General features: G+C 43.1%; 1 protein-coding gene across 1 annotated transcript in view; it reads right to left on the bottom strand.

Moving 5' to 3' along the window:
- Nucleotides 1-18,160, bottom strand: part of tenm1 (teneurin transmembrane protein 1) — a gene marked incomplete at both ends in the record, with an annotated part of 191,939 nt that extends 173,779 nt beyond the window's left edge. The window contains 2 exons of the mRNA XM_080501719.1: nt 12,234-12,560; nt 17,944-18,160. Of these exons, the coding sequence (XP_080357845.1) occupies nt 12,234-12,560; nt 17,944-18,160 (544 nt within the window). The remainder of the gene's footprint in view (nt 1-12,233; nt 12,561-17,943) is intronic.
- Nucleotides 18,161-23,827: the final 5,667 nt, after the last annotated feature.

Here is a 23,827-nt window from a genome sequence, read left to right as displayed (position 1 = left end):
TGTCCGCAGCTTTCCCTGAATATTATCCACCTTGGCCAGACTCACAGCACCGGCTGGTGTTGATCTGATTCCGCAAGTACACACATAAACAGTAGGGGGAGAAACATCTGTTTGGAGCAAAGTACGGCAACACAGACATTAACAAAAGCAAAGCGCACTCGCTCACATACACACATGCGACGTTCGTATCTACACACGTACACATCCTCACTCCACCCACCACGCACACGCAAACACTATCTGGAAATGGCATTGAGCATCTGTTTGGACAGCACCAGCACATTCATTTTTTTTTTTTTTTTTTTTTGAAACACTGGCAAGAGCCCTGCATTGGCCATGAGAAGCTTTTCCACTGCAGCGGGGTGACGGGGTGACCAAGCAGCCGTCCAATTGTCTGCCTGCTCCATCCACGCACACACAAACATGCACGCACACACAAACATGCATGCACACACACGCTCACCTGCAGACACCGCCATACAAATTCAGTCCCATTGCCTCTCCCGACACCACCACTCTTTTTTTTCCCCCCTGTGTCACCCATAAAAAGCTCATGCTTTTAGCAGCGTTCTGAAGCATTTTAAGGAGCTATTTATTTAACAGCGTGATTATCTATCTGGTGCGAGGGTGATCTATCAAGCAAAGTGATTGGGCGCAGTGTTAACGCCCTCTCCTCCGGCACATGTGGCAGCTGTTCAGAGGACAAACAGAATAAATAGAATAAAGAATAAAGGCGAAACCGTTTGATGTATTTGTACTATTTTCCATATGTACACACTGAAATCTTTGTCACGGGATGACAGCAGATAAATGGATGCCGAGCGGAAGGAGGATGTGGTCAATCAAGCATTCTGTGATGAGTACCGGTGGGCACACGCATACCAACGAATACCTCTCTCTTGAAACAATACACAGCAAAAGAAAAAAAGCCAATTGCTAAAAATAAACACAGCCTGCTTGGACGGTGGAGGCCTTGGGATAATTTTGTGTATTGTAAATATGAAGGTGACATCTTATGCCAATCTGTCATGTCTCATCTTAACAAATGTGTTTCTTCAGGGACCGCCAGTTTAGCATTTAGCGTGTACATACATCACATCAATGCCACTTGACGAAAGCACCCCATTTGTGTCACTGACAGCTCGGTCGTGGCTCAAGGTGCACAAGCCCGCGGTGCACGTCTGCTTGTGTGGCGTGTGCAGGAGGGTTGGGGGGGGGGGGGGGGGGGGGTGAAAGAAGTGGAGAGAAAAACAAACAGGGAGAAAGATGGACAGAGAGAGAGAGAGAGGATTCTGTGACAGAGACGACAACCAAGGCCTGGAGGAGTTTTCAGTTATTTACATGCAGATTCTGGTCACCCCAAATCCCCACCCTCATCAAGAGAAACCAATTAAAAATCTCTTCATTTAATGTTTACCTTAATTAACCGTAACAATTAATGGCTTTCCAAAGTCCTATTGTTGCCTTTTCAATTAAAAGCTGCCTGTGACAAAGGTTACAATCCAGCCCTATAAATCATACTGACACCTCTCCAGAGAGTTTAGGTGCATCCCAGGGCAAAAGTGAATATGTTAAATAGACTTGTATACCCGCCTTCATTTTCCAAGCCACTACCTCAATCTCAAAGGTACGTTCACGTACACATTGGGGGGGGGTGTTTGTGTGTGCAGGTGTCCCACCCGTCCCCCGACCAGCAGCGCTCACACTGGTCAGCAGAATGTTGGGTGAGACCCAGTGGACCATTAACTGTCCGGAGCTGCCAGGGCTGAGCGCTGATAACGACAGGTGGCGCGCACACCCTGGAGGTCTGACAGGCTCGGGGCATCGCGCCATGTAACAACAGCCTCGACTGCTGGCACCGAGGTGCGGTGGCAGCCCTTAACGCTGGCACCAACACCAGCTAATGGCAGAAGTATCCCTGGCAGCAGCGTGGCGGCTGCGACGGAGGAGAAGCCATTACTATAAGCAGTTAAATCAAAATGGCAGCGATTGTTGACGGCGGCGGGGAGACGTGTGAGGGTGAGGGGGGGGTACAAGACCACGACGCTGTCGCCACTATCACTGACATCCTCTTGGCAAATGCTTTCAAATCCCTCTGCAGGCTCAGATGGCAATTCTGATTATCAGATTAACAATGAACCTGCGTGTTCATTATTCTGGGAAGTTTTATTCCACGCTACAAGCCTGCTAAGCGACAGGTTCGATTCAGCCGTGCTCAGGATTGCATTGTGAAGGATATAAAGGTCCAGATTTGCTTACTCCTTCTCTCCCTTTCTCCGTTATTGTTCATTTGGCGCTTTCTAGCTGCCCATTCAGACGTCGGCGTCTTTCCTCAAAACACTTTAGACACGAGGGAACAGGATGAGAACATTTCTCTTTTCAGAAACTTTTCTTTTCTTTATCCCTCCTCCTCGTCTCCATGGTTGTTCTTGTCAATCCCACCATGTTTATGCTTGTATTTCCGACCACGTATCCAAAATACATACACCACTGACCCTCACATACACAAACGGGCACACACCTCACAGCGGGAGCATGTGTGGGCATCTCAGTTTGTGTGTTAGTGTGTCCATACAGGCACCTTTGTGTCCTCCGCCCCCTCGCAGCCTCTCTTCCCCCAGTGCAGAACACTCTGATTTCCGCTAATCTCTCGGTACATTCTCAGGGCTATTGTTCCTTTCTGCTGTGAGCTTATTCATGTGCCACTCACCATGCTCTCCTCTCATTTTAATACTCCAGCAGTGCTGGGAGCTAAAAACTGTTTTAAGCCCGCTTATTTGACTGTTTAAAAAAAAATATATATATATATAAATCTAAAAAGTGCACGAGGGAGAGCGAAAATATGAGCTCGCTTCTCACCCTCCTCTATTGTGTAGGTGATGGCTGGATTGTGCGGGATGTGACCGCTTATTAAAATGGCAAGTAGTAGCTGGACTCTGATGTTTCCATCACAGCGCTTATGTATACAGACAGCCTGCAGGCAGCCCAGTGGACGGCGCGAGATGAAAGCTCCGGCTGATGTTCTGATTTGATGACTGTTGCCATGGCAGCGAGATGAGGATGAAGGAAGGGCATAAGCGTTTACTGAGAGACAGAACATAAAATGATTTCTTTCTTTCTCTCGTGCTCTCGTTTTCCGGTCTCACACACACACACACACACACACACACACACACACACACACACACACACACACACACACACACACACACACACACACACACACACACACACACACACACACACACACACACACACACACACACACACACACACACACACACACACACACACGGAAACATACATCCCTAACCCCCCATCAAGCCACGGTACAGTCCAGTGGCTCCTCCTTTGGATCAGTGAGCTGTAAAGGTCCATCATTAGGACAACAGGGTGGGGTCCAACATCCTGACAGCTTGTCAAGAACAGAGGCCTGCATGGCTAACTGTGTGATGAGGCTGCTATTAAAGAGCGGGGGGAAAGCGGACTCCTTGCACGGTCGCTACAATGAGGCACCTGGTGGATTCATGGTAGCTCTTCAGCCTCTCCTGGACGGCTGAATGGGCGGTTCAATAAAAACGGTTTCTGGCTCCAGCGGACGTGTTTATAGCGTTTCCTCTGGCCAAGCACAGCACCAGGGTTAAGTTGATCATCTCTCACTCTAGTAAAATAGCCAGGGGAGTCCATGTACCACTAGATCAACTCTACAACTTAAAGACCCTAAACGTTACAGCTCAGATGATCGATATGGCACTGAGCAATGTTCTTTACGAGCTAATAGACAAATCCATTCCTGCAAACCCCCCTGGGCCTCGAGAAGGCGAGGAGGGAGTTAGAGTATGCAGCTGTTTGCCTGATGTGGCCACTTAGACCTTTGCTTTCACGCGCACACAAACACACCGGGGAGGTGAGGAGAGGACACGGCGAGGACGCAGCTTCCATGTGTCCGTGTGTGCTCGTCTGCATTGGCACATCTGCAGATGTCTCAATCTCCGAGGGCATTGCAGCTTCCGGATTCCGGCGAGGTTATCACGGCAGCGGAGCTGCCAAAAAGAGCTTTGTGTCTTCCAACATCAGAAGGAGGAAAAATACACAAAATCCATTTCATTCACGTTGCTTAAACGCTCTCATCTGACACTCCTGGATAAAGGAGCTTACATGAAACATTTGTAATTCCCTCTCTGTCCAATTAAAAGTCCATATTGCCTAATAAATGTCAGCGTTGCGTCATATAGCAGAGAAATCCTCAAAAATCTGATTCCCGTCTGAAATCTAATACTGTGTAACACCTGTTGCTATTTCACCAGGTTCCATCAGAACATCTAAGTGCTGTTTTCCAACTTAGCAAATGACTGCTGGCTGATATTAAAAGTAGTGTAAAACTTCCAGCATGTTCTAATGATGGTCCTCTAAGATCTTGGGCAAAGTCTTGACTTTTCTAGCAAGGCCCGCTGTCTTCCTCTCTTCGCTGTGCCCTGCCTTTGTCTTCCATTGCACGGTACACTTGCTCATTAAACTGTACGGTCAGTGTTTTTACGCCAGCCCCCCGCTCTTTGTCTCCACGCCCTTGCTAACCTTCTGCAGTTCTGACTTGAACACAGCTTGGCGAAAACTTTAGCACATCATTATAAAAAAAATAATGGACCTTGCTTATGAAGGAAATAAGGGCCCCTCTATGACATTGCTCAGTCCCCAAGGCCCTCGAACAGCCCGCTTTATGGCGGGCATGTAACATTTATGTTTGAGGAAACATTCACGCTTGTCTTGTTTTGAGGCAAGGACAACTGCATTGAGTATTTAAATAAAATAAATAAATACAAAACACTAAGTGACTTTATTTGAGGCTTTAATAGCAACAATCCATTCTGGAGCAATGTGCCTCATTTAGGGATCTGGGAGTTGTAGACCTGGCAGCATCTACTCTGTTACCGAGAAACTTTCAGAACCTCATTCAAGTCTTCACGGTGCTTATCCTTCATCTACTGAAAAGGCAAATTAAGGGAAATAGAAATTAGTGAGCAGAAATGAGACAGAAAGGCTTTTGGCTCAGTTCTGCAGTAGCTATATTAAATTAGTCATTTTAAATTAGCCGTAGGTGGATTGCAGTAACTCCGAAATGTATTCCTGAATTCTAATATGCATACGTGTGAGTAAATGTTTAGTTGATTTAGTGTTGTCTCATTTTAATTTTCGAACAATGAAATACAAGCAACTGTAACTTTTTCTGCATTCAAGCTGTTGGAAACTGTGAGTTTTACCAGCAAGGAAGTTCCCATTTCCCAGTTTTATAGCATTCACATGACAATGAATTGGCAGTGAAAGAGCTACATGGTTGTCTGGAGCAGTGCTGTTTTATTGCTGCTGTCAGAGTCCAGAAAAGAGACAAACAAGCTCATCATCAAACACTTCAACCAAGAGGCGGTGAAATGCAGCTGATTTATTTGTTACAAATGCATTCACGTGCATTATTCCCAGTGGGAAGTGGAACATTTCTCCACCTCCTTGTGATTCATGAACTATAACATTCTTTTGTGATATCTTCAACATGCAACTGTTTTCAAACCGCCAAAGTATAAAATAGAATAATCATTTAAAAAAGAAGGTACACACATGCTTAACATTGTCACTCATCCGGCTCAGTTCCACAGCTGAGTCAATATATGGTATACGCATGAACAAAGGAATTAATACTTGGAAGAGAATATGTTTGACAAATTATTTTCTCAAATTGAAATGAAGAGCCTCAAGCTGTCGAGTGTAAATAAATTCATGCCTGATGGAAATTAACGCGGGAGGGCCTCTCAATTATTTTGAAATTCCTTTGTCTTCAGGCTTTGGTTCACGTGATCGACGAGATTTATTATTTTACTGGTAAGAACCCTGCATGAGAATATTCATCCAACACCAGCAGAGAATAATGATTATGCCAAATTCTGAATATGGAGGCAATTCTTTGAAAAATTCATCAAAATATCAAATTAATATTGTGCTTTGTTTATTTCTAGGGCCGTTCCCTCACTCAGATAAAGAGATATGGTTTGCTCCCTCTCAATGTAAAGGTACATCATCCATAATGAAACGTGTTTTCAGTGCCACTGCTTTCAAGAAGCTTGATGGCGAACTTGGGGGAATCCATGTTTGAGGCAATTTGAAAAGCCATTTCCTCCCAACTATTATCTGCAGCGTACGGCACAAATGGAAAACTCAAACCTTCCTGGTGTATTAATTTAGTTCTGTGATCAGTTATAAGGGAGTTGTCAAGTTTCTTAAGAAATAATGGACCTCCTGCGGCCAATCAGGATCAAGTGCTTACTTGGGCCGGGGTAATTACACAGATATTTGCATTTTCACGCAGAATGTTATGTGATATTAATGAGCGACGGGGGCTGTTTTCAGCTGCCCCAGAAGGCGTTGCGCCGGGTGAACGGCGTGCGTGGAGAGCAGCGATGTAAAACCAGGAAGCTGCCTGCTACATGACAATGTGTCAATCTCCTAAGTGGAGGGGAGAAATAGATAAGCTCAGAGAAGAGAGAGAAGAGCAAAACTGATTAAACTAATGACAAAGTGGTCAACTAATTAGCATCTCATTATACAAGAGTGTTGTCGCAGAGATAATACAGCTAATGTCAATTCTTATTATTCCACGCTGCAGTAATTCAGATGACTGATATCGAATCTATCTGCCCCGCCAGTCCTCTTTCCCGTCTGTCACGTTTATTAAAGCACTTGCACCCAGTCACTGTTTATTGCCGACAATATCCAACACCTCCAAAGCTCACTTATTAACCCAATCCTGTTTACTTGATCCATGCACAAACAGCGAAGTAATAACCGACAGGTACAGTGACTTTCAGGGAAACTGCCAGCAAAGCGCCGCATGTTCCGAGTACAACCTGTTGTTCATCAGGAAATGATCACAACACCGTGCCATTACATTTCCATTCAAAAATAGCGATTTTCATATTCCTGTTTGTATAGAAACTAAGCACACATTACACTGTTTGTTTGGCTGGTTCATGAAGCCAGCTAGTTTTTTTTTTTTTTTCTTTCCCTTTCCTCCATCCTAATAAATCGCCTCTTAATCGGCTCATAGTTTTAGCTCCACAGGTTCACCCGCTGGTAGACTCCATCTCCGGCTCTCGTGCCGTCTGAGGAGGAAGAAAAGAGGAAGCTTCAAAGCCATTTCTTTTAGAAGCATATAGCTATAGGTTAAAAGGCTTCCCCGGCACTCAAGACAAAACCGGGTGTCAGGATGTCTTTCAGATTTCAAAACAAACTCTGACTCCAAAGCGGTTCAAATGTGTGTGGCCTTGTTACAGAGTCTTTCTTTTGCTTCACAATTCAGACCAATTAACAATTAAAATGTCCATATATGTACAAAATGTTTTTGTTATTTCAAGACAATTTTACAAGTGTTTCAGTTTCTCTTTTGGCATGATTTCTTTTTCATTTGCATTGTTGATATAATACAAAACAATATGGTTTATTGTCCCTGTTGGGAAATGATTCTTCGCCAGGTGTAAGTGAATAACAAATCCAAAACACTGCATTTCATACATAACAAATCAACTCATTGACATCTCGTTAGGAGGAAACACAAGACAGGAGAAAGCGCGCAAATTGGGGTAGAAGCATGTTTCAAACAGTGCTCATGCACTGAAAATATATATTTTTTAAAGATCACTGATATGTTACTGGACTGCGAAAGAAATGATTATTTTTCATTTAAAAGCTTTCACATAAGTTGAAAACCAATGATAAATGATTTTATTTTTTTTTGTTTCTTGGGATCTGTCTTTTTATAAGCATAAATAGTACAATTACATTACAATGTTTTGTTTAAAACATTTTCATGGAAGAAGGTATTGAAATATGGATACAGACAATTAAGGCTTGCATAAAGCAGTAACGATAGACAGTAGGATAATGAAGCAGCATGCTGAAACTCATCTATGGTTTTGTTGTGAAGATTATAATTCTAATACATGTATTTTCTTGATAACTCCCGGCGAAATCTGTTCACAGGCATAATTTGTACTCCCTCGTCCAGATTTTGTTTCAAACACCACACAGTCTCACTCCAGCTGGTAGATGAAAGTTGGTAACCCTGGTAACAGACAGACAAGACAATGGTCTCTGCAGCATATTCTCATCCAACTCTCAGCAAGAGATATTATTTTAGCTCCATTCTTTCAATATTGTGCAACCAAACTGACTCAGACTTTGTGTTCTGCTACACGCTGTGCAATGGCATGTATGGTTAAAATGCTCTAAACTTTAAGGCTGTTTATTAAGGTTTTAAGATGCGGACGGAAATCTTTAGGCCTGCAAATTTGCCACCTCCTCTTTCTCTATGCTGTGGTGGGATCAAGAACTCAGACCTGTTTTAAAACTCTCATGAATAAGTTACTTAATCAGCGGACCAGATAAAAAGCACCCAATAAAGGGATTTTAAAGTATGAGTGCAGCAGAGCTGTCACCGCTCGTGCTAATTCAAGTCTCAATTCAGACTGATGCCGTTTGTCTCACTCAAAGCCATAGAGTAGAGTAGAATATTTTCACAATGACGGACGGTATTCAAAGCTAATTGATCTATTTGAAGACTTAGGCTGTTTAGAGGCTTTTTCTTTTTTTTCTTTTTTTTTTTTAAAGTAAAAGCTAACTATAGTGATATAGAGTAATGGGTCTGCTTTGTTTTCATTCAATCAATATATTGATGTTACATCAAAAAGTATTTGTGTTTTATTTATAGAGTTAAAAAAAAAAGAACAATAACATAAAAATATTTCTTGAACCCACGACTTTCAAGCTGATCTCCTTATATGTGCACTAACCTGCAGCCAGTTCATGGAGTTTGGTCATAATCCATCACAGAAAGTGTCTGAGACTGCATGTTGATTTAACTTTTTTTTATAATTTCCTGGACAGCCACAGCTTTTATATTATGTATTCCACAATCATACCACGTGCATCTATGAAGGGTAGAGAAAGTCTATGAAGACAAATGAACAAATTAAAGCTGGGAATTGGATTTGACATTTGAATTTAATTCGAAGGAAACAATTAGAAAAAAGCCTTTTAACATTAAAATATTGGTCCCCGAGCCGCTATCAGTTGGAAAAAAAACTACATTTTTAGACTTTTGTTCAACCATTTCTCCAAGCCAAGTTATTTAATTTACTGATCCATATCAAATTGAACACAATATCAATAAAAGTAGAGAAGAAATATGAGTGGCCACAGTTTTCTTAAATATGTAATAAATAACATCATATTTCCAAGTTTATTGCTGTGAAGTTATTTCAGGATGTGGCCCACTTTATAACTCATATACAAAAAAAAAATCTAATATAGATCTGTGAGGAAAAAAGTTCTTATTTTTCCCCGTTTATATTAACTGTTTGGTTTTAGAGAGCCTACAAAACAATGAAGGAGCAACAAGCAATTTCACAGATTGTCCACATACTTTGGCCGTACAGCACTCGTGTGTGTGTGTGTGTGTGTGTGTGCGCGTGAGTGTGTGTGTGTGTGTGTGCGCGTGCATGCGTGCATGTGTGTCAGCAGTAAACTCCACCTGAACTACGCATTGTCTTTCTACTGTCAATCTCCTCTGTTCTCACCATGCACCGTCTGTGGTACGGGGTGTTGATGTTTTTCCGAGTTTGTCAGCAGGTCTGACTGCTGCTTGAGACTGCCTACAGCTCTCCTCAAGGGAGGTGTCACAGTTGGACATGCCCCCCCCCCCCCCCCCCCCCCCGAATAAAACACCAACATCCTGTCGCAGAAACCCACGAATACATGAAGGAGAGTAAAGACAGACATCTGCACCAATGTGGCTTCAGGCACAGGCTGAATGTCTTCTTCCTTTACGTCTCATTCTGTCATTTCTTTTTCTTTTTCTCTCTTTTTTTTTTTTTTTCAAATCCACACCTCTACACACACAAACACACACATAGTGACTAAATTGACTTGTCAGCTTCAATCAGACCAGGAACAAAAGGATTCCTGCCAGTTTGAAGCTGACATCATTAATGGGCTTGGGAGGGGGCGAGCTCTGAAGACAAAGGGAGTGCAAGGTCGGGCCGACTTAAAATGCACTTTCATTTTGGCAGGAACGTTAGCTTTTTGATTCCGGCCCCCTTTTTCCGCCGACATCTTTTCGCGAGTGGCTCTAACTTTCATTATCGCCGGGAACAGAGGGGCGTGTGAGACTTTGTTGTGCTGATGGAGAGAAATGTGACATCCATAATGCATTTCCTATTAGAGGATGCCACGCATGGACACACCTGGCCATGTGTCAGAGAGAGATGGACAGGGGAGAGGATGAGAATAAATGGGTCCGCTGGTGGCGGAGAGGGGGAGGAAGAAAAGAGTAAAGGATAGCAATGCAGTAAAGAGAACACAGAGGAAGGGTGGAGGGGTGGTGGTGGTGTGGGGGGTGGGGGTGAGGGGTTGTAAGTGTGAGTGAAAGGATAAGGCACATACTCAAGAGTGTGTCAAAGTCTAGAGAGCCACAGGACACACGCTCCATCATCACGTGACATATGCAATCCACACATAAACCAGCTTTCCCGGTGCATTGTAGCGGCAAAAGCCAAACGCTTTGAACATTTAAATCCTCCCCTCTCACTCCTGTGACTTCACCCATCTGCATTCACCTCTGTTTCCTCTGCTGCACCTCCATCTGCCTTCCTCCTCTTTTATTTTTATTTTTTTCTTTTTGGTGCGGCTTTAACTCTGACCCTGGATAAAGATGGACTCGCTCATCTCAAATGGTAATAACTTCAGTCCATATGCACGCAGCCATCTCAAATTGATTACTGTGTAATGCTGCGAGCACTCTCTCCTCTCTCCTCTCGCTTTCTCTCCTCTCGCTTTCTCTCCTCTCGCTCTCTCTCTCACTCCCACTCGCTCCTCCTCTCCCCGATCGTGCAATTTTTCTCCGAGGCTGGCTCCATGTCCAGACCGCCTGTCATTAAACAGGCCCCCTGGGTCCACCCTAAACATAAACAAGCATCCTAAAACCTTTCTTGCATCATCCCTCTCTTCCTCTCCCTCAGTCGTCTCATTGTCATGTCCAACACTCACTGGAAACTGGCTTCTCCTTCACCTGTTTTACCCTCAACTACTCATTTCCTTTTATTCACATTCTAATTATACCATTACATTACCATTTCTATTCTCTCATTAGCATTTTTTTCTCTCCCTGTCTCTTATTCTTCCCCATCTTTAATTCCCCCCTTCTCTCTATTTCTCTCTCTCTCTCTCTCTCTCTCTCTCTCTCTCTCTCTCTCTCTCTCTCTCTCTCCTTCTTTTACTCAGCCACTGAATACGTTCCACCTTTTTTGCGACACATAAACAGACAGTGCCCTTGGGGATGGGTTGGAGAGCTCTGTCTTTGTTTGTGTGCACCTCTAACTAACTCTCCATCTGCGGGGAGCCCAGCCAAGCACCAGCAGTGTAAGACAGATATCTGGCACAAGCCCAGGCTTCTTCTCTAGTTGGCCCCATATCTTCACCCCCGCCTCTCAACTTCTCCTCCCTTCCTTGCAGGCTGGAGTCTTCCCACAGAGGCAGTTGTCATGTGCCCTAAGGCAGCCGGTCAGGCGCTGCACATATACGACCCCCACAACTCCTCTCTGCTCAAAACTTTAAACCCAAATCCACACAAGCTTAAATCTTATATATAAGATATTCAATCTTTCGGCGAGTTGTACTCTGCAGATGTTCGTCACCGGACTTTGCTGGAGCTCCATACCCACTCAACCCCAGGTTCACCTCCGAAACCAGCTCACTTTCAGGAGCCAGTAACCAATAGCACATTTCCTGTATTTAGTCACATCAAAGAACCTTCAAAGAAAGAAGAACTTAAGCATTACCATGAGTTCAAAAAAATGACTTTCAATCACGTAATTGCCCAAGGCTCTAACTTAAACCTTGAAAAACCTTTAAAACATTCCATGTTGTTTCTCTTTTTATTCTTCGGTGAGAAACTTAGTTGTAACCTATTGAGTTTACATACAATATGTGATGTGAAATTCTGTCAAAATGGGAAAATAAAACAAGCTACCCCACTTCATGGCATGCTGGGTGCGACTTACACCAACAGAAAAAAAAAAAAAAAATCATCAAAGGTGTGCTACTCAACTGCTAAGCTGATCTCTGCTCCTTATTTGACACAGTGATGGACAATCCCATTGAGGAATCAAAAGGTGTTTTTTTTTTCTACTCACCATTGTCAGGCTCAGACTTCCTGTCATGTTCGGTGTCGGTGAGAGACAGGGCAGAGTTGGCGCGGCTCGTGAGGCAGGAGCTCTGCTCAGACTTGAGGCCGCGCATCCACATGTGCTGCAGGCCGTGAGCAGGGGAGGGATCCACCTCCGGCTCCGTGTCCACGTCCGATCCCACGCCGAGGGAGTAGCCGCGGACGTGAGCGGCCGGCCCGGAGCAAAGCGCTTCCTCCTCCTCCTCCTGATGCTGCTGCTGCTGCTGCTGCTGCTGCTGTGGGTGGATGTGGTAGTCCGGGCTCCTCATCTGGCCGGCCTTACAGAAGTCTAAATCTACAGGAGAAGAGAGAGACGGCAGATGGAGAGGACTGTAGGCATGGATCTGTAAAGCCCCTAATGTTTTTTATTTGCTTCAGCAACTAAGCTGACCAGGTGTTTGTTAGAGACGGGCATTTACAAGCCAAATACCGCACACCTCCCAAATAATGTCAAGAGACAGGCTGTTATTTGAGCAAGCATTTATTAAAAGTTTTTCAGCATAAATCCAAATCAAAATGCCACCCTCAATTTTTCTTAACCATTTGCAGTGAAGCCATATCCTGTTCAGGCTGCCTGACGTATGTTATTGAGCTTGAGATGTATTGAACTGCTGCTCAAACAGAGCACTGATCTCATCTATATTCTCCTTGGTGAGGTGAAGAGATCAGATAAAGATCAAACCTTATTAATATTGACTCAGACTGAGGGAAAAATTGAGCTTCATATGCTTTCAGGTATTAGAGCGCCCTCCAATCCCAAGCATCAACCTGTTATCTGAGAACATCAGATATACTGTGTTAGTCTTCTGGTTACACTTCAATTCAATTCAATTCAATTGAGCTCCACTTTTTTTTCCTGTGGAGGCAGTTGAGTAAATTTTCTCCCTCAACCCTCACTGCCCGAGTTTTGTGTTTAGAATGCATAAGTGGAAGTGATGGAACTGATGTAATTGTAAAGAAATCTCAGCATAAATTGAAATCTATACAGATAGATCCGCCCGGTAGCGTATAGGCTGAAGAGAGCTCAGAAGAGAGGGACTTCCCTTCCTCCTCACTTAGTGCAGTTAATATGTGTGTGGGGTCGGGCCCTCTGAACACAAGCCGCAGCGTTTCAATAAAAGCCACAGTCCTGTTGACCACTCCATTGACCAGCGATGTGTCCTGCTGTGACTGTTTGATGGGGTCAAGACCAACTGTGGCTCACATACTGTTCTGCTGGAATTAAAGCGGCCTAAGATTGGTCACCACTACACACCACTGTTTAGCTCAAATTGGCTTCAAGAGGGCAATTCACGAGCAAATAGGGCTATTTCCCAGACGCAACAAACACGGATCGACTGCAGACTGAAAACCCATCTTAAACATTTCATTTGGAAATATATTTCTAAAACAGGAAAAAGGAAAACGGATTTCAAGGCCTGATTAGACAGAAGGCAATTTTACGAATAAGTTCTCATTTCCTGCTGGTATAGCCAGCCAATCTAGACACAATTCTGCAAAAATGTACTTCATATTTTACTAGTTTTCTAAATTAGTCTCGCCCAGTGTTAGATGTTGGTAAAAATCACAGGATTTGCTCAAACAGTTTGAAGCATAATGTCATTGTGATGCAGTCTGCATAAACACAAAAGTGTTCTCAAAAATTAAAGGCTTGTTGGAATATGTAATTAAATTACTTTGCAGAAAGGGTTTGGTGTGTTCCTGTTTTGAGATCACTGAATCAGTCAACAGTTACTAATGAAACCAATGTATTCCACATACTTTCTTTCGTCACCTGCATAATCTCCTCATTATCATTAATTCACAAGCACAGTCTGCAGACATCAGCTCATCACATCACTTTAGAAAGTTTTTGTGCACGTGACTGGACAAAAATGGCAGAGCAGTCTACGACTGAGGAGGGACGAGTTGATGACAGTCCGGAGAATCTGTTGACTAAAAAGGGCAATTTGTGAAGACCCCCGAGCCTTGTTGCTGTCACGATATGTTCCTGCTCGCAGCTCTTCAGGCCGGTCCTCAGCAGCTCTGCTGTCAGTTTTGTGGTGGTTTATTTGCTTTATTAGGGACCTTTTAAACCTTGTTTATGTCGACTCCACTGGGAGAGGGATGCTGGCTGATGTGTGGGCATGTTTAAGGTTTGATGTGAGCACATAAGCTAAGACAATTATGTGGCAATGCATCTGTGATGTTATGGGGTTACTCAAATGTCAGCTTGTGTTACTTTCCACAAGGAGGAGTGAAGTTTGGAAACAAACATGCAGTGCTCTCTAGGATATCAACCGCAACTTTTGTTGTATTCGAAAATTAAAATTAAAATTAAAGTTGTAATCAAGAGAGGAAAAAGTTACCTTTTGGGGACAAGTGGTGCTCAAATTTTTAAATCCATTCATATCTGTTTCCATTGTTTTTAAATGGGTGACTTGTGTTAAATTGGTCCAGTATATTACTGTGCTACCATGTGTTCACACATGTAAATACATGTTTGTTTTCACTGCATGCTCAGACTATTTACTATGGAAAAATTCAATATTCACAGTCAGAAGACCCCCTAACAGGTAGAATCATACTTCATAATCTTCAGTGAAGAAAAGTGTTGTTGCATGAGGGCAGTGATGGGACCCCGAGTGACAACTGGTGATTGGGGAGTGGTGGAGAGTTTGTTGTGTTGGAGAAAAGAAAGCTATCCTTAGTGTTGCCCAGAAAATTAAACATAGACTTTTCTTCTTTTTTATTCACCAAAATTTGCTGTTACCACCCCTGAAAGTTGTGCTGCAAATGGATGCCAACACTGTCGTTCATGCAGTGTGACATATTGACCAATTGACAGTGTCCATTTTGACTGGTGCAACTACAGCCAGCTAAGGAGGGAAAAAGAAATCCTTTACAAAATCACTTGTTTTGTGGAGAAAAATTGTTTTCTATTAAATGTCAAGATGTGCTGCAGAGTGAATGTAATGCTATTTTCGACTGTTGTGGTGTTGACCTAGTAATGTGAAAGAAACGTGAAAAAGCATGGCAGGAAAATGGTAAAAACAATCACTCAACTCCTATAATGTTGCTAGACAATTATATGAAGAACCTGTACCTGTCAGTGGAAGAAACAAGTCATTCAATAGATGTGAACTGACACGGTGCAATTTACACTAAAGGAGAATGTAGAATTTATTTTTTTTTGTCCATGCTGGTGGAAGAGCTCTTACTCAACATTGAACCCAATTGAAACACGAGTGTCCACATTAGTCGGTAAGAATCAAAATTAGGGGGAAATACTGCCCAGTTTGAATAGTTTTCCCTATAAATGACCGATAAAGCTCAAAACAATGCCTCCATACTACATTTTACAAGTCAAATCCAAATGCTAGAAAGTCTGCAATGTGTATGAGAACCTACTCTCATAGTTTCCAATAACAAGATGATCATCTGTGGACAATTTGATGATCCTGATGCCAAATTACAAAAAGACAATGGTGCATATTGGTGAATTAAACACTGACGCACCAGAACACCCGTGAAAGTGGCTTATCAGAGGAAATGGTTATCCTGTGAGCCAAAGGTGTAGTGTAGTGTGCTCTCAGATCGGCATGTGAAGACTTTGGGTTAATCAAACTAAATAACATTTGATAAATATCGATTTTATTTTTACCCCTGAAATATGAAAATGTACTTAAACTGAGCTCTACTATATTACATTTTCTGAAAATGAGGTAAATGCCCCCCCTTTAATGAGCTCCTTGTATATGGACTGCTTTACTATATGACTGATGGAAATGGCCAAAGCCACAAACAGCTGCAGGCGCTATTGCGGGCATGGAGGAAAAAAAACCTTGGGTTTTTAAAGGAAAACAGGTACAGCTATATTTTGATATACTGGAATGAACTTTAATAAGAAGGACTGAATTTAATAATCAACATGGCAGTTGGATGTTAGTATTTTTAATAGATGCGCTCATAATAGTCATTCACATAGGAATACCTTTCAGTCAACAGATTATTATTATTATCATTATTCAACCAGTTCAATCAGAACGTCTTATTTGCAAGACTCTGAACTGCATTAAGTGATGAAAGAAGCATACATACTCAAAACAATCAGGTTCTTGTGAGGCTGCTGCTTCTTGAATTATTCAAACATTTGTGCTGTAACAGATTTCTGGCTTTGTAAATAAAATGTCCAAATGCGTGAACTAATTAGTTTGAACTTAATTAATAGGCAAACAAAAAGTAATCAGCTCTCTTGAGTGCTGTGAAATGATCGTGGGGCTGGGGATGTAGCTGTGTATCTTCCCATCCAGCAACAGTGTCTGTGGCGTGTAAACAGCCTCAGTAGAGACAGGTGTGGCACAGACAGAAAGCAAAGGAGTGGTGCAGTATTAAATGGGAAGAGAGGAATTTGTAATATTAGGGAAAAAAACAGCTGGGAGAAGGGAAAGAGGGGAGGAGGAGAAAGGGAGGAGAGGGCAAGATGGTGATTTAAAAGATGAAGGAAAATATGAAGAACATGGGTGGGGAATTAGGGGAGAAACGAATTGGCTGATCTTTGTCAGGAACACCGTAATCCATTAAAAATGTCACTGGAGGCAATGTCCCCCCCTTAACAGTTGGTTACTTAGGTAGGGTATACTATATATAACTCTGTTGCCCAAAGATGAACAGATGTGCTTTCCAGTACCGGCTGCCATTGACATTTCAAAGGCTGCTTTGGGGTCTTCTGCACCTTACCATATGACACTGATGGTAGGGGAGGTTGTTTGTTATGGAAACAGAAAGGCTGAAAAAACAAAAAAAGGAGTGAAGTGCTCCTTGACACTACGGTGTTGCAGAAGATATTGAAGCAACATCATGATGACTAATGGCCATTGATGAGCTGCTGCATGCCGAACCGTGAGACAAAATCTATAGCAGGTGGCATTCAAACCATGTAATCCCCGGAGCAGACTGCTTGTCAGGAGTTGCGACTGTTATGAATGGCTAATGCTACTTGTTAGCATGGTGGGTCGGTCTCACGGAGTGGCGGGAGGTTGAAGCGGTAGAAAGACTATCTATTGATCACAATGAAACCTGCACAGCGGCGTGCGCCTGATGAGCTGCGGCTTCTCTCTTAACACCACACATGACCTGCATAAAGGCCATCTATCACAGCACGCGCTGGCCCATTTCTCCTCCTGTCACCGGGAGGGAAGAATTTTTTCGGTGTGCATGTGTCAAGCTGTGTGTGCCTGTGCATGCTTCTGTCCGCCCGTGTCTGTGTCCAGCAGTGTGCGTGTGTGTAATGACGGGTGGTGTTATACCCCAGGTGAGGCCGGAGAGATTTGGGGTTGACCTAGTTTAGCTGTGGGAGAGAAATATCACCTCCGCAGAGGAGAGGTAATTGGCTGCCTCCGACTGTCCTTGTGGCTCATTGTGGACTGTAATAGCTAATTCACATAGGTCCTTTTAAAGACCTCTGTGTGTGTGTGTGTGTGTGTGTGTGTGTGTGTGTGTGTGTGTGTGTGTGTGTGTGTGTGTGTGTGTGTGTGTGTGTGTGTGTGTGTGTGCGCGCGCGATCGTGCGTGCATGCATGTCAGCGTATCAGTACCACTTTTCATTTGAGTCCACATGCAGTAAAGTGCAGCTATATTTTCCAGTAGCCGTCACTGACCTAAGCGTACCCCGATGCTACGATAAGCTTGAGCCGGTACCTGGTTGGGGTTGGCTGTAGTTGTTCTGTCTCTCCCGATGGGAACCGAGGGTGAGGCGCAGCTCGTGTGTGTAGTCGGGCAGGGTTTCGCGTGAGGTGTAGGAGCGATGGTGAGTGCGGCCGTCCTCGCTCTCATCAGATGAGCTGGTGTAGGACATCTCCATTTCATGGCGCCCCTTCGACAATGGCTGGTAGGGTTTGCTGTCCATCTCCTCCATGGCTCGTCGGGCTCCACTTAGTCACTCAGCACAGGCACAGCACAGCGCACAGAGTCTGGGAGCAGGGGCGAAGATAGAGCGATGAAGGAGTGGAAGGTGTAAGTGAGAGGGGGAGCAGAAGGACAGTGGAGAGGAGGAAGGAGTAGAATGAAAGGGAAAGGGGGAGTGAACAGACATGGTGGAGGAGAAAAATAGAACAAGAGCCCTGTTATTGAACACAGAGGAACAGTATTGCAACATCTGCTCGTTCCAATTACAGCGGACATTCATAAACAGTATTTGGCTTCTTTCATATTTCACACCAAAAGGTTAGTTCCAAATCAATACACTCAGAAGGGACTGTGATGGTAGCCATTATGTCCAGATGTGTTTGAAGAGAAATTGGCCCGAATGAAGTGCGGCTTAGTGTGCTGTCAGCTGTGGTTACTGTTTTCTTCAGCAACTGTAAGCTTTATCTCTCTTTCACAGACGACCGTTGACAAGCCATGGATAAATCAACAAATTTGTAGTGGAGCCCCATGTCTGTCACTCTCATTAAACACCGTGACTCACCAGATTCTCAAGTCATGATGAAACACTATTAGACAACAGTCTTTACAGTGTCATGGCCCTCCCAAACAGAGGGATGATAAATCAGCTCTTTTAGCTCTATTCAGCTCTGATCCTCTTGTTCCCCTCTCAACCACATCCAAATCTACTTGTGATAACGTCCGGCGCTATATGCTTATGCCACCATAACTAGTGATTGATTGGGACAAGGATTAGAGCACAGAAGAAGTGATTAGAAAATACTTCATTCATATTAGTTCTCTTTCAGCGTGCCCTGCTCGAGGCCTTTCCAGCCTATTTCCTGCAGTTATAAAGCTTCTAAATGGAGCTTGAGAGGGTCATTGCTCATAGAGACAAAGTGCTATGGTATTGACCTCTTCAGGGAGTCCTGTAGTCCATATATCAAAGCCATTAGAGCGTGCCTGCTCAATACCTCAGAGATCTGCAGCACAGGGTGATCACCACTCGTCTGATACAAGTTTACAGCTGACCTTTCTACCACTGCAGTAATGCTTTTATTCCACCTGAAAGACTCCTTCCCCTGGCCTTGCCTTCACCCTCCTCATGCAGGCTGGTTTGCATGCACACACACAGACCACCCACTGACCCCAGCCAGAAAACAGTCCAAGAAAATGGGCCAAGTGTCTCACACATTCATCCCACACACACTCTCATCCCCCTTATGGACATTATCATAGCACGGATGATCTGGAAAAGCTCTGTACTCGTCCCGCCCTCTGTCCATCTTTCATTGTCTCTTTAATGATAGTACGTAGTGCACAAACACCTTTAAAATACACAACAACTTTCAGGATCCAATTATCTAAGCTCTACTGTAGTACGCTGTAAGCTCCTTCCCCTCTCACACATATACTTGTGGTTCCCTGCAATCATGATGCCTTTCATTTTGACTGGCAGGAGTTATTGCAAGGAATCAAAGCCTGCTATTATCTCAGCTGCCCTGTCAGAATGGGATTGACTGGTGTCACCTTCTCTCTGCTACAGCGAGGAGCGGGTATACATTACCCTATGAGCTCTGAGCTTGCTGCAGGCACTGACTGCTGTCTGTCTCTACAGAGGCTCTCTGTCCTGTTTTATGTCTGTCACACACTTACACAAAGTATGAAAGCATACAATCCTTCCACAAGGCTCACCATCGTGTTCCCCTTCATCATGTGTGCACACATACAAAAGACAGTCGATTGAACATTCTGCTCAGTACACGTAGCCCCACATCAAGATGTATTTTCAAATGCTGTCAGATTTCCCTCAAAAGACACCTCTCTTCGAGCTAATCACCTCCTTTGCTTTTTTAACCGTCAATCTTTGTACCAGTCCACCTCAGCCCCCCCACCTTCCAGGCTTTCCACCCTCCCTCCGCATCCTTCAAGGCCTCTGCATTTAGAGAAGTAAGCCTGCTGGCGGGGGTTATTCCTGCTAATTCTAGCCCACAGTAGGGTGCCCATTAGGGGGTTTGATTCCTGGTTTTGATGTCAAAACCTGGAGGTTGTTTCCTAGAGCCAAGAACACTTCAAACAAGACACGTGGGCCTTCTCTAGGACAAGTCAGCATGTCCCACCTGAGCACAACACGGGCCTAGATTTTCAAATGAGGCAGGACCACCTTGATGTATCGGAGGCACCACAGTGCGGTTGTGCGCTTGTAGTCATAGATCATAAACAAGAGAGGCTCTTACAAGGTCTGCGCCTATGAGAACAATTAGTAACATGCTAGAGTAAATTTTTAATACAGTTAACTTCAAAACCTTTAGTACAAGACGTGTATCATCTCTCTTCATCATTTTTTAATCTGCATGTAGAGCAGTAGCCTACATGGTGCATTAGGGTTGTCCTCGCAAAGCTAACGATGTGCTTAGCTGATCATATCACTGTGCTGCCAGTTACAGCAAAACAAAATGTGCATTAACAAAGTGCAAACTTCAAAGATGCATTTCAGCCTACGGTGACGAACACATCACTGCAACACTATGACATCATTACAATGTGTTTACTCTGTACAACATTCTATCACTGACAGATAGCTGTTACGAAATGCAACTACAATGGAGATTTTTTTTTTTGCAATCTATCAAAGCACATATGAACTACAAAATAAATAAAATAATATAGTCGAGAAAAATCTATTGTACTTTCTCTGTTAGAAAAAAAATTTAATAATCGAGGAAGTACCAACAACAGCAACAAAAAATACCTAAGAGACACATTCCTTCTGCTAATTATGTTGGCAACAGGTTACTTGTTTCGAGAGCGTGACAGAAAGATCAACCAAACAAGCCTTTCCCCAAATAATACGGAGAACACTGAATTCCGACAGAGTGAGAAAACCTCGATGCAGATATGCTGTCACCTTGTCAGGGCCACAGCTCAGTGATAATAGAAAAGTTTCTTGTGCTCCGATGATAGAAATGTCTAATTCTTTTGGAAAATCGTCAACGCTGTGTCCTCCAGGCTGAAGCAGAGAGGAGCCTTCCAGCTAGATATCAGCCAAAAGTTCAAAAGGAGGCACACCTGACAGTGTGGAGTGCATTAATACACAGGACATAGGTGACTCGCACATCTGTGAAGGCACCATTAAGAATGAACACTATTTACAGGACTTGGAGCAACATCTGCTGCCATCCAGACCTATTGTCTTCAGGGAAGGCTTTGCTTACTTGAGCAGGACCAATTTAAGCACACGCTGCGTGTATTACAACAGGGGTTGCTCACTGCTGCTGCAATCTTCCCAGAAGACGAGCTTGGAGCCTGGGCTTCTGTAAGATGTCATTAAAAAGGTGGCAAAAGCAACAGTTAATCCAGCAAGTGTGTTTTTTGTTACAAATTAGAATTGCATTTAATCAGTTCCCTTAGAAATTATCAACGGAGTGAAAATACTGGGGCACTGAAGACCATCTTTACATGCAACCTTCGATACATTTCCTTTTTTACGCTGCTTCAAACTTGTGAATCTTAAGCAGTCTCTCTCTTTTTTTTTTTTTTGTCATGAAGGTAACCCCAATGCCCCTGCAAGCTCCGCAACAAACAATAAACTGTGCACTATTCATGTAGAAATATAATCACATTGAACATCAAGCCATTTTTCACATATCAAACAACTACAACACCAAGCAAACTAATTTATCAACGATCTAAATCTGTATAGCGCCACCTAGTCAAACCACCAGACGCATTTGCATCGCTCATGCGGTGCTCCGTCGTGCCACACGCACCAACATATCAAAGGTATCAAAGAAAAGCCGAGACTGTGACAATTCCAGCAATACCATCTGGCTGTGGAATCAGTTGATCTCAGATCAGTACGTGCCTTTTTCACCAAATATCTCAGTGGAGAGGTGCAATTTGTGATCTGTAGATGGAGCAAACAGAATCTGTGAGTCGTTGAGAAGATTCAAGGAGTTGTAGCCATCAGTTTGTATTTGAGTTTTAGAAGAACAAAAATCTTGTCATGAGAAATTTTATAACATACATTTAACATTTCAAGTTCACGTTCAGATTTGCACATATTCAAATTTTGACCACAAGTTCACATTGTTTGCGCAAATATGTTTTGCACCAAATATACGGGAAGAATAAGAACAAAAATGTCACCGGGTCAGTTTTTTGTCTTAACTTGTAAAATAAGATTTTTGCGTCTATAATTAAGAATTTGTGAATGTGGAAATGTTCTGTTGTATTTGTAGAGAGAGGAAAAAATATACAAGTATACATCACATAGAATATGTGAGCTCACATTAACAGGCAAATCACTGCAGAAATCTACAACCACTGTGACAGGTGCTCAAACCTCTTTCACCAATAATATTTTCATATAAAACCTGTCTAACTTTGCTCTGCTTCAGAATCAAACTTGGTAGAAGTTATGTTTACACATTTTACAATTAATTTTAATGATTTAAAGTAGCAATTGCATGATTCCAAAGGCAGAAATAAAATCTTTACTTTATGCCATGTCCTATCTTCCTTTACTCTGACTCAGTAACTTAATGATACTTACACATCTGAACACATTTCACAAGTGGTCCCTTTATAATGAAATCCAAAATGTTTCAAATACACCTTGTGAATGCAGAGATATGCTCCATTCATTTTGGGTATGTCATTTTTGTTTTTGTTTTTAGCAGAAGCCTGTAAGAGGCTGGAGCCTTTTGAGCGTTAAGATTGTTATGAGTCATAGATATGAGGATATGCATGTTAAAATATAAATCGGATATGTCATACATTATAATAAACTACTTTTTGCCACATTCTCTTGTGTTAAGCAAGTTCTCATTATTCTCTACCATTTAAAAATGGCTCCAGGTTCTATGGGGGTCCCAAATGAGGATAGCCCAGTCACAGTGAACACCAAGGCAATACAACAGCCAAGAGGCCATTATCACACAAAACACCAGAAACAAAATGGTAAAGAATGGCGCTAAAACCTTATACTGAGGGAATCGTACTTGTATTTGATGTTTACAAAATAAAAACGTTCTCAGTTCCAAAAGTCGGACTCAAACAGAAGCTGATCCATTAACGGTGCTACAAATAAAACATCAGCGAGTGAACAAACGCAGTGACAACATACGTACGCGTAACTGTGTGGTTTTATTTCAAGTTTGACTCTAATCTATAATTCATCAGTGTGTAATGAACTCTTCACCACTCAGTTTAAAATTAATACAAAGTGACAACACTGAGTAAAACACGTGCTCCGCATTACACTGCCCTTCCCTCATCCACTAAATCTTCTTTCCGTCTCTTATCAATCCTTCTTTTCACAAACACACAACATCACGTGGGAGTGGTAATCCAAAGCTACACCCGTGCAATAATATCTAATGGGACCCTTCACTGCCACCCCACCCCACCCCACATCCTACCCATTTATTTATTCAGATAGTGCAACCATGGACCAGTGTGCTGTTCTGTGCAAATCTGCTTAGAGAAGTGATAGAGGCTCAAAGAGGCAGCAGCTGCTTTTAAACAGGATTTACGCTCCAAGTCATCTCTGGAGGGGTGGGCTCCCCTAAAAAAAAAAAAAAAAAACAACTGCAAAATACACACAAACAACTTGGTAGCGAGCGTCATGTGAGAAGGCAAGGACCATGAGGACGAG

This window comes from Blennius ocellaris (assembly GCF_963422515.1).
Source record: "Blennius ocellaris genome assembly, chromosome: 9".
In the NCBI taxonomy this organism is placed as follows: Eukaryota; Metazoa; Chordata; class Actinopteri; order Blenniiformes; family Blenniidae; genus Blennius; species Blennius ocellaris.
Note: the sequence above shows the minus strand (reverse complement) of the source record. Positions and strands in the feature narration are given on the sequence as shown.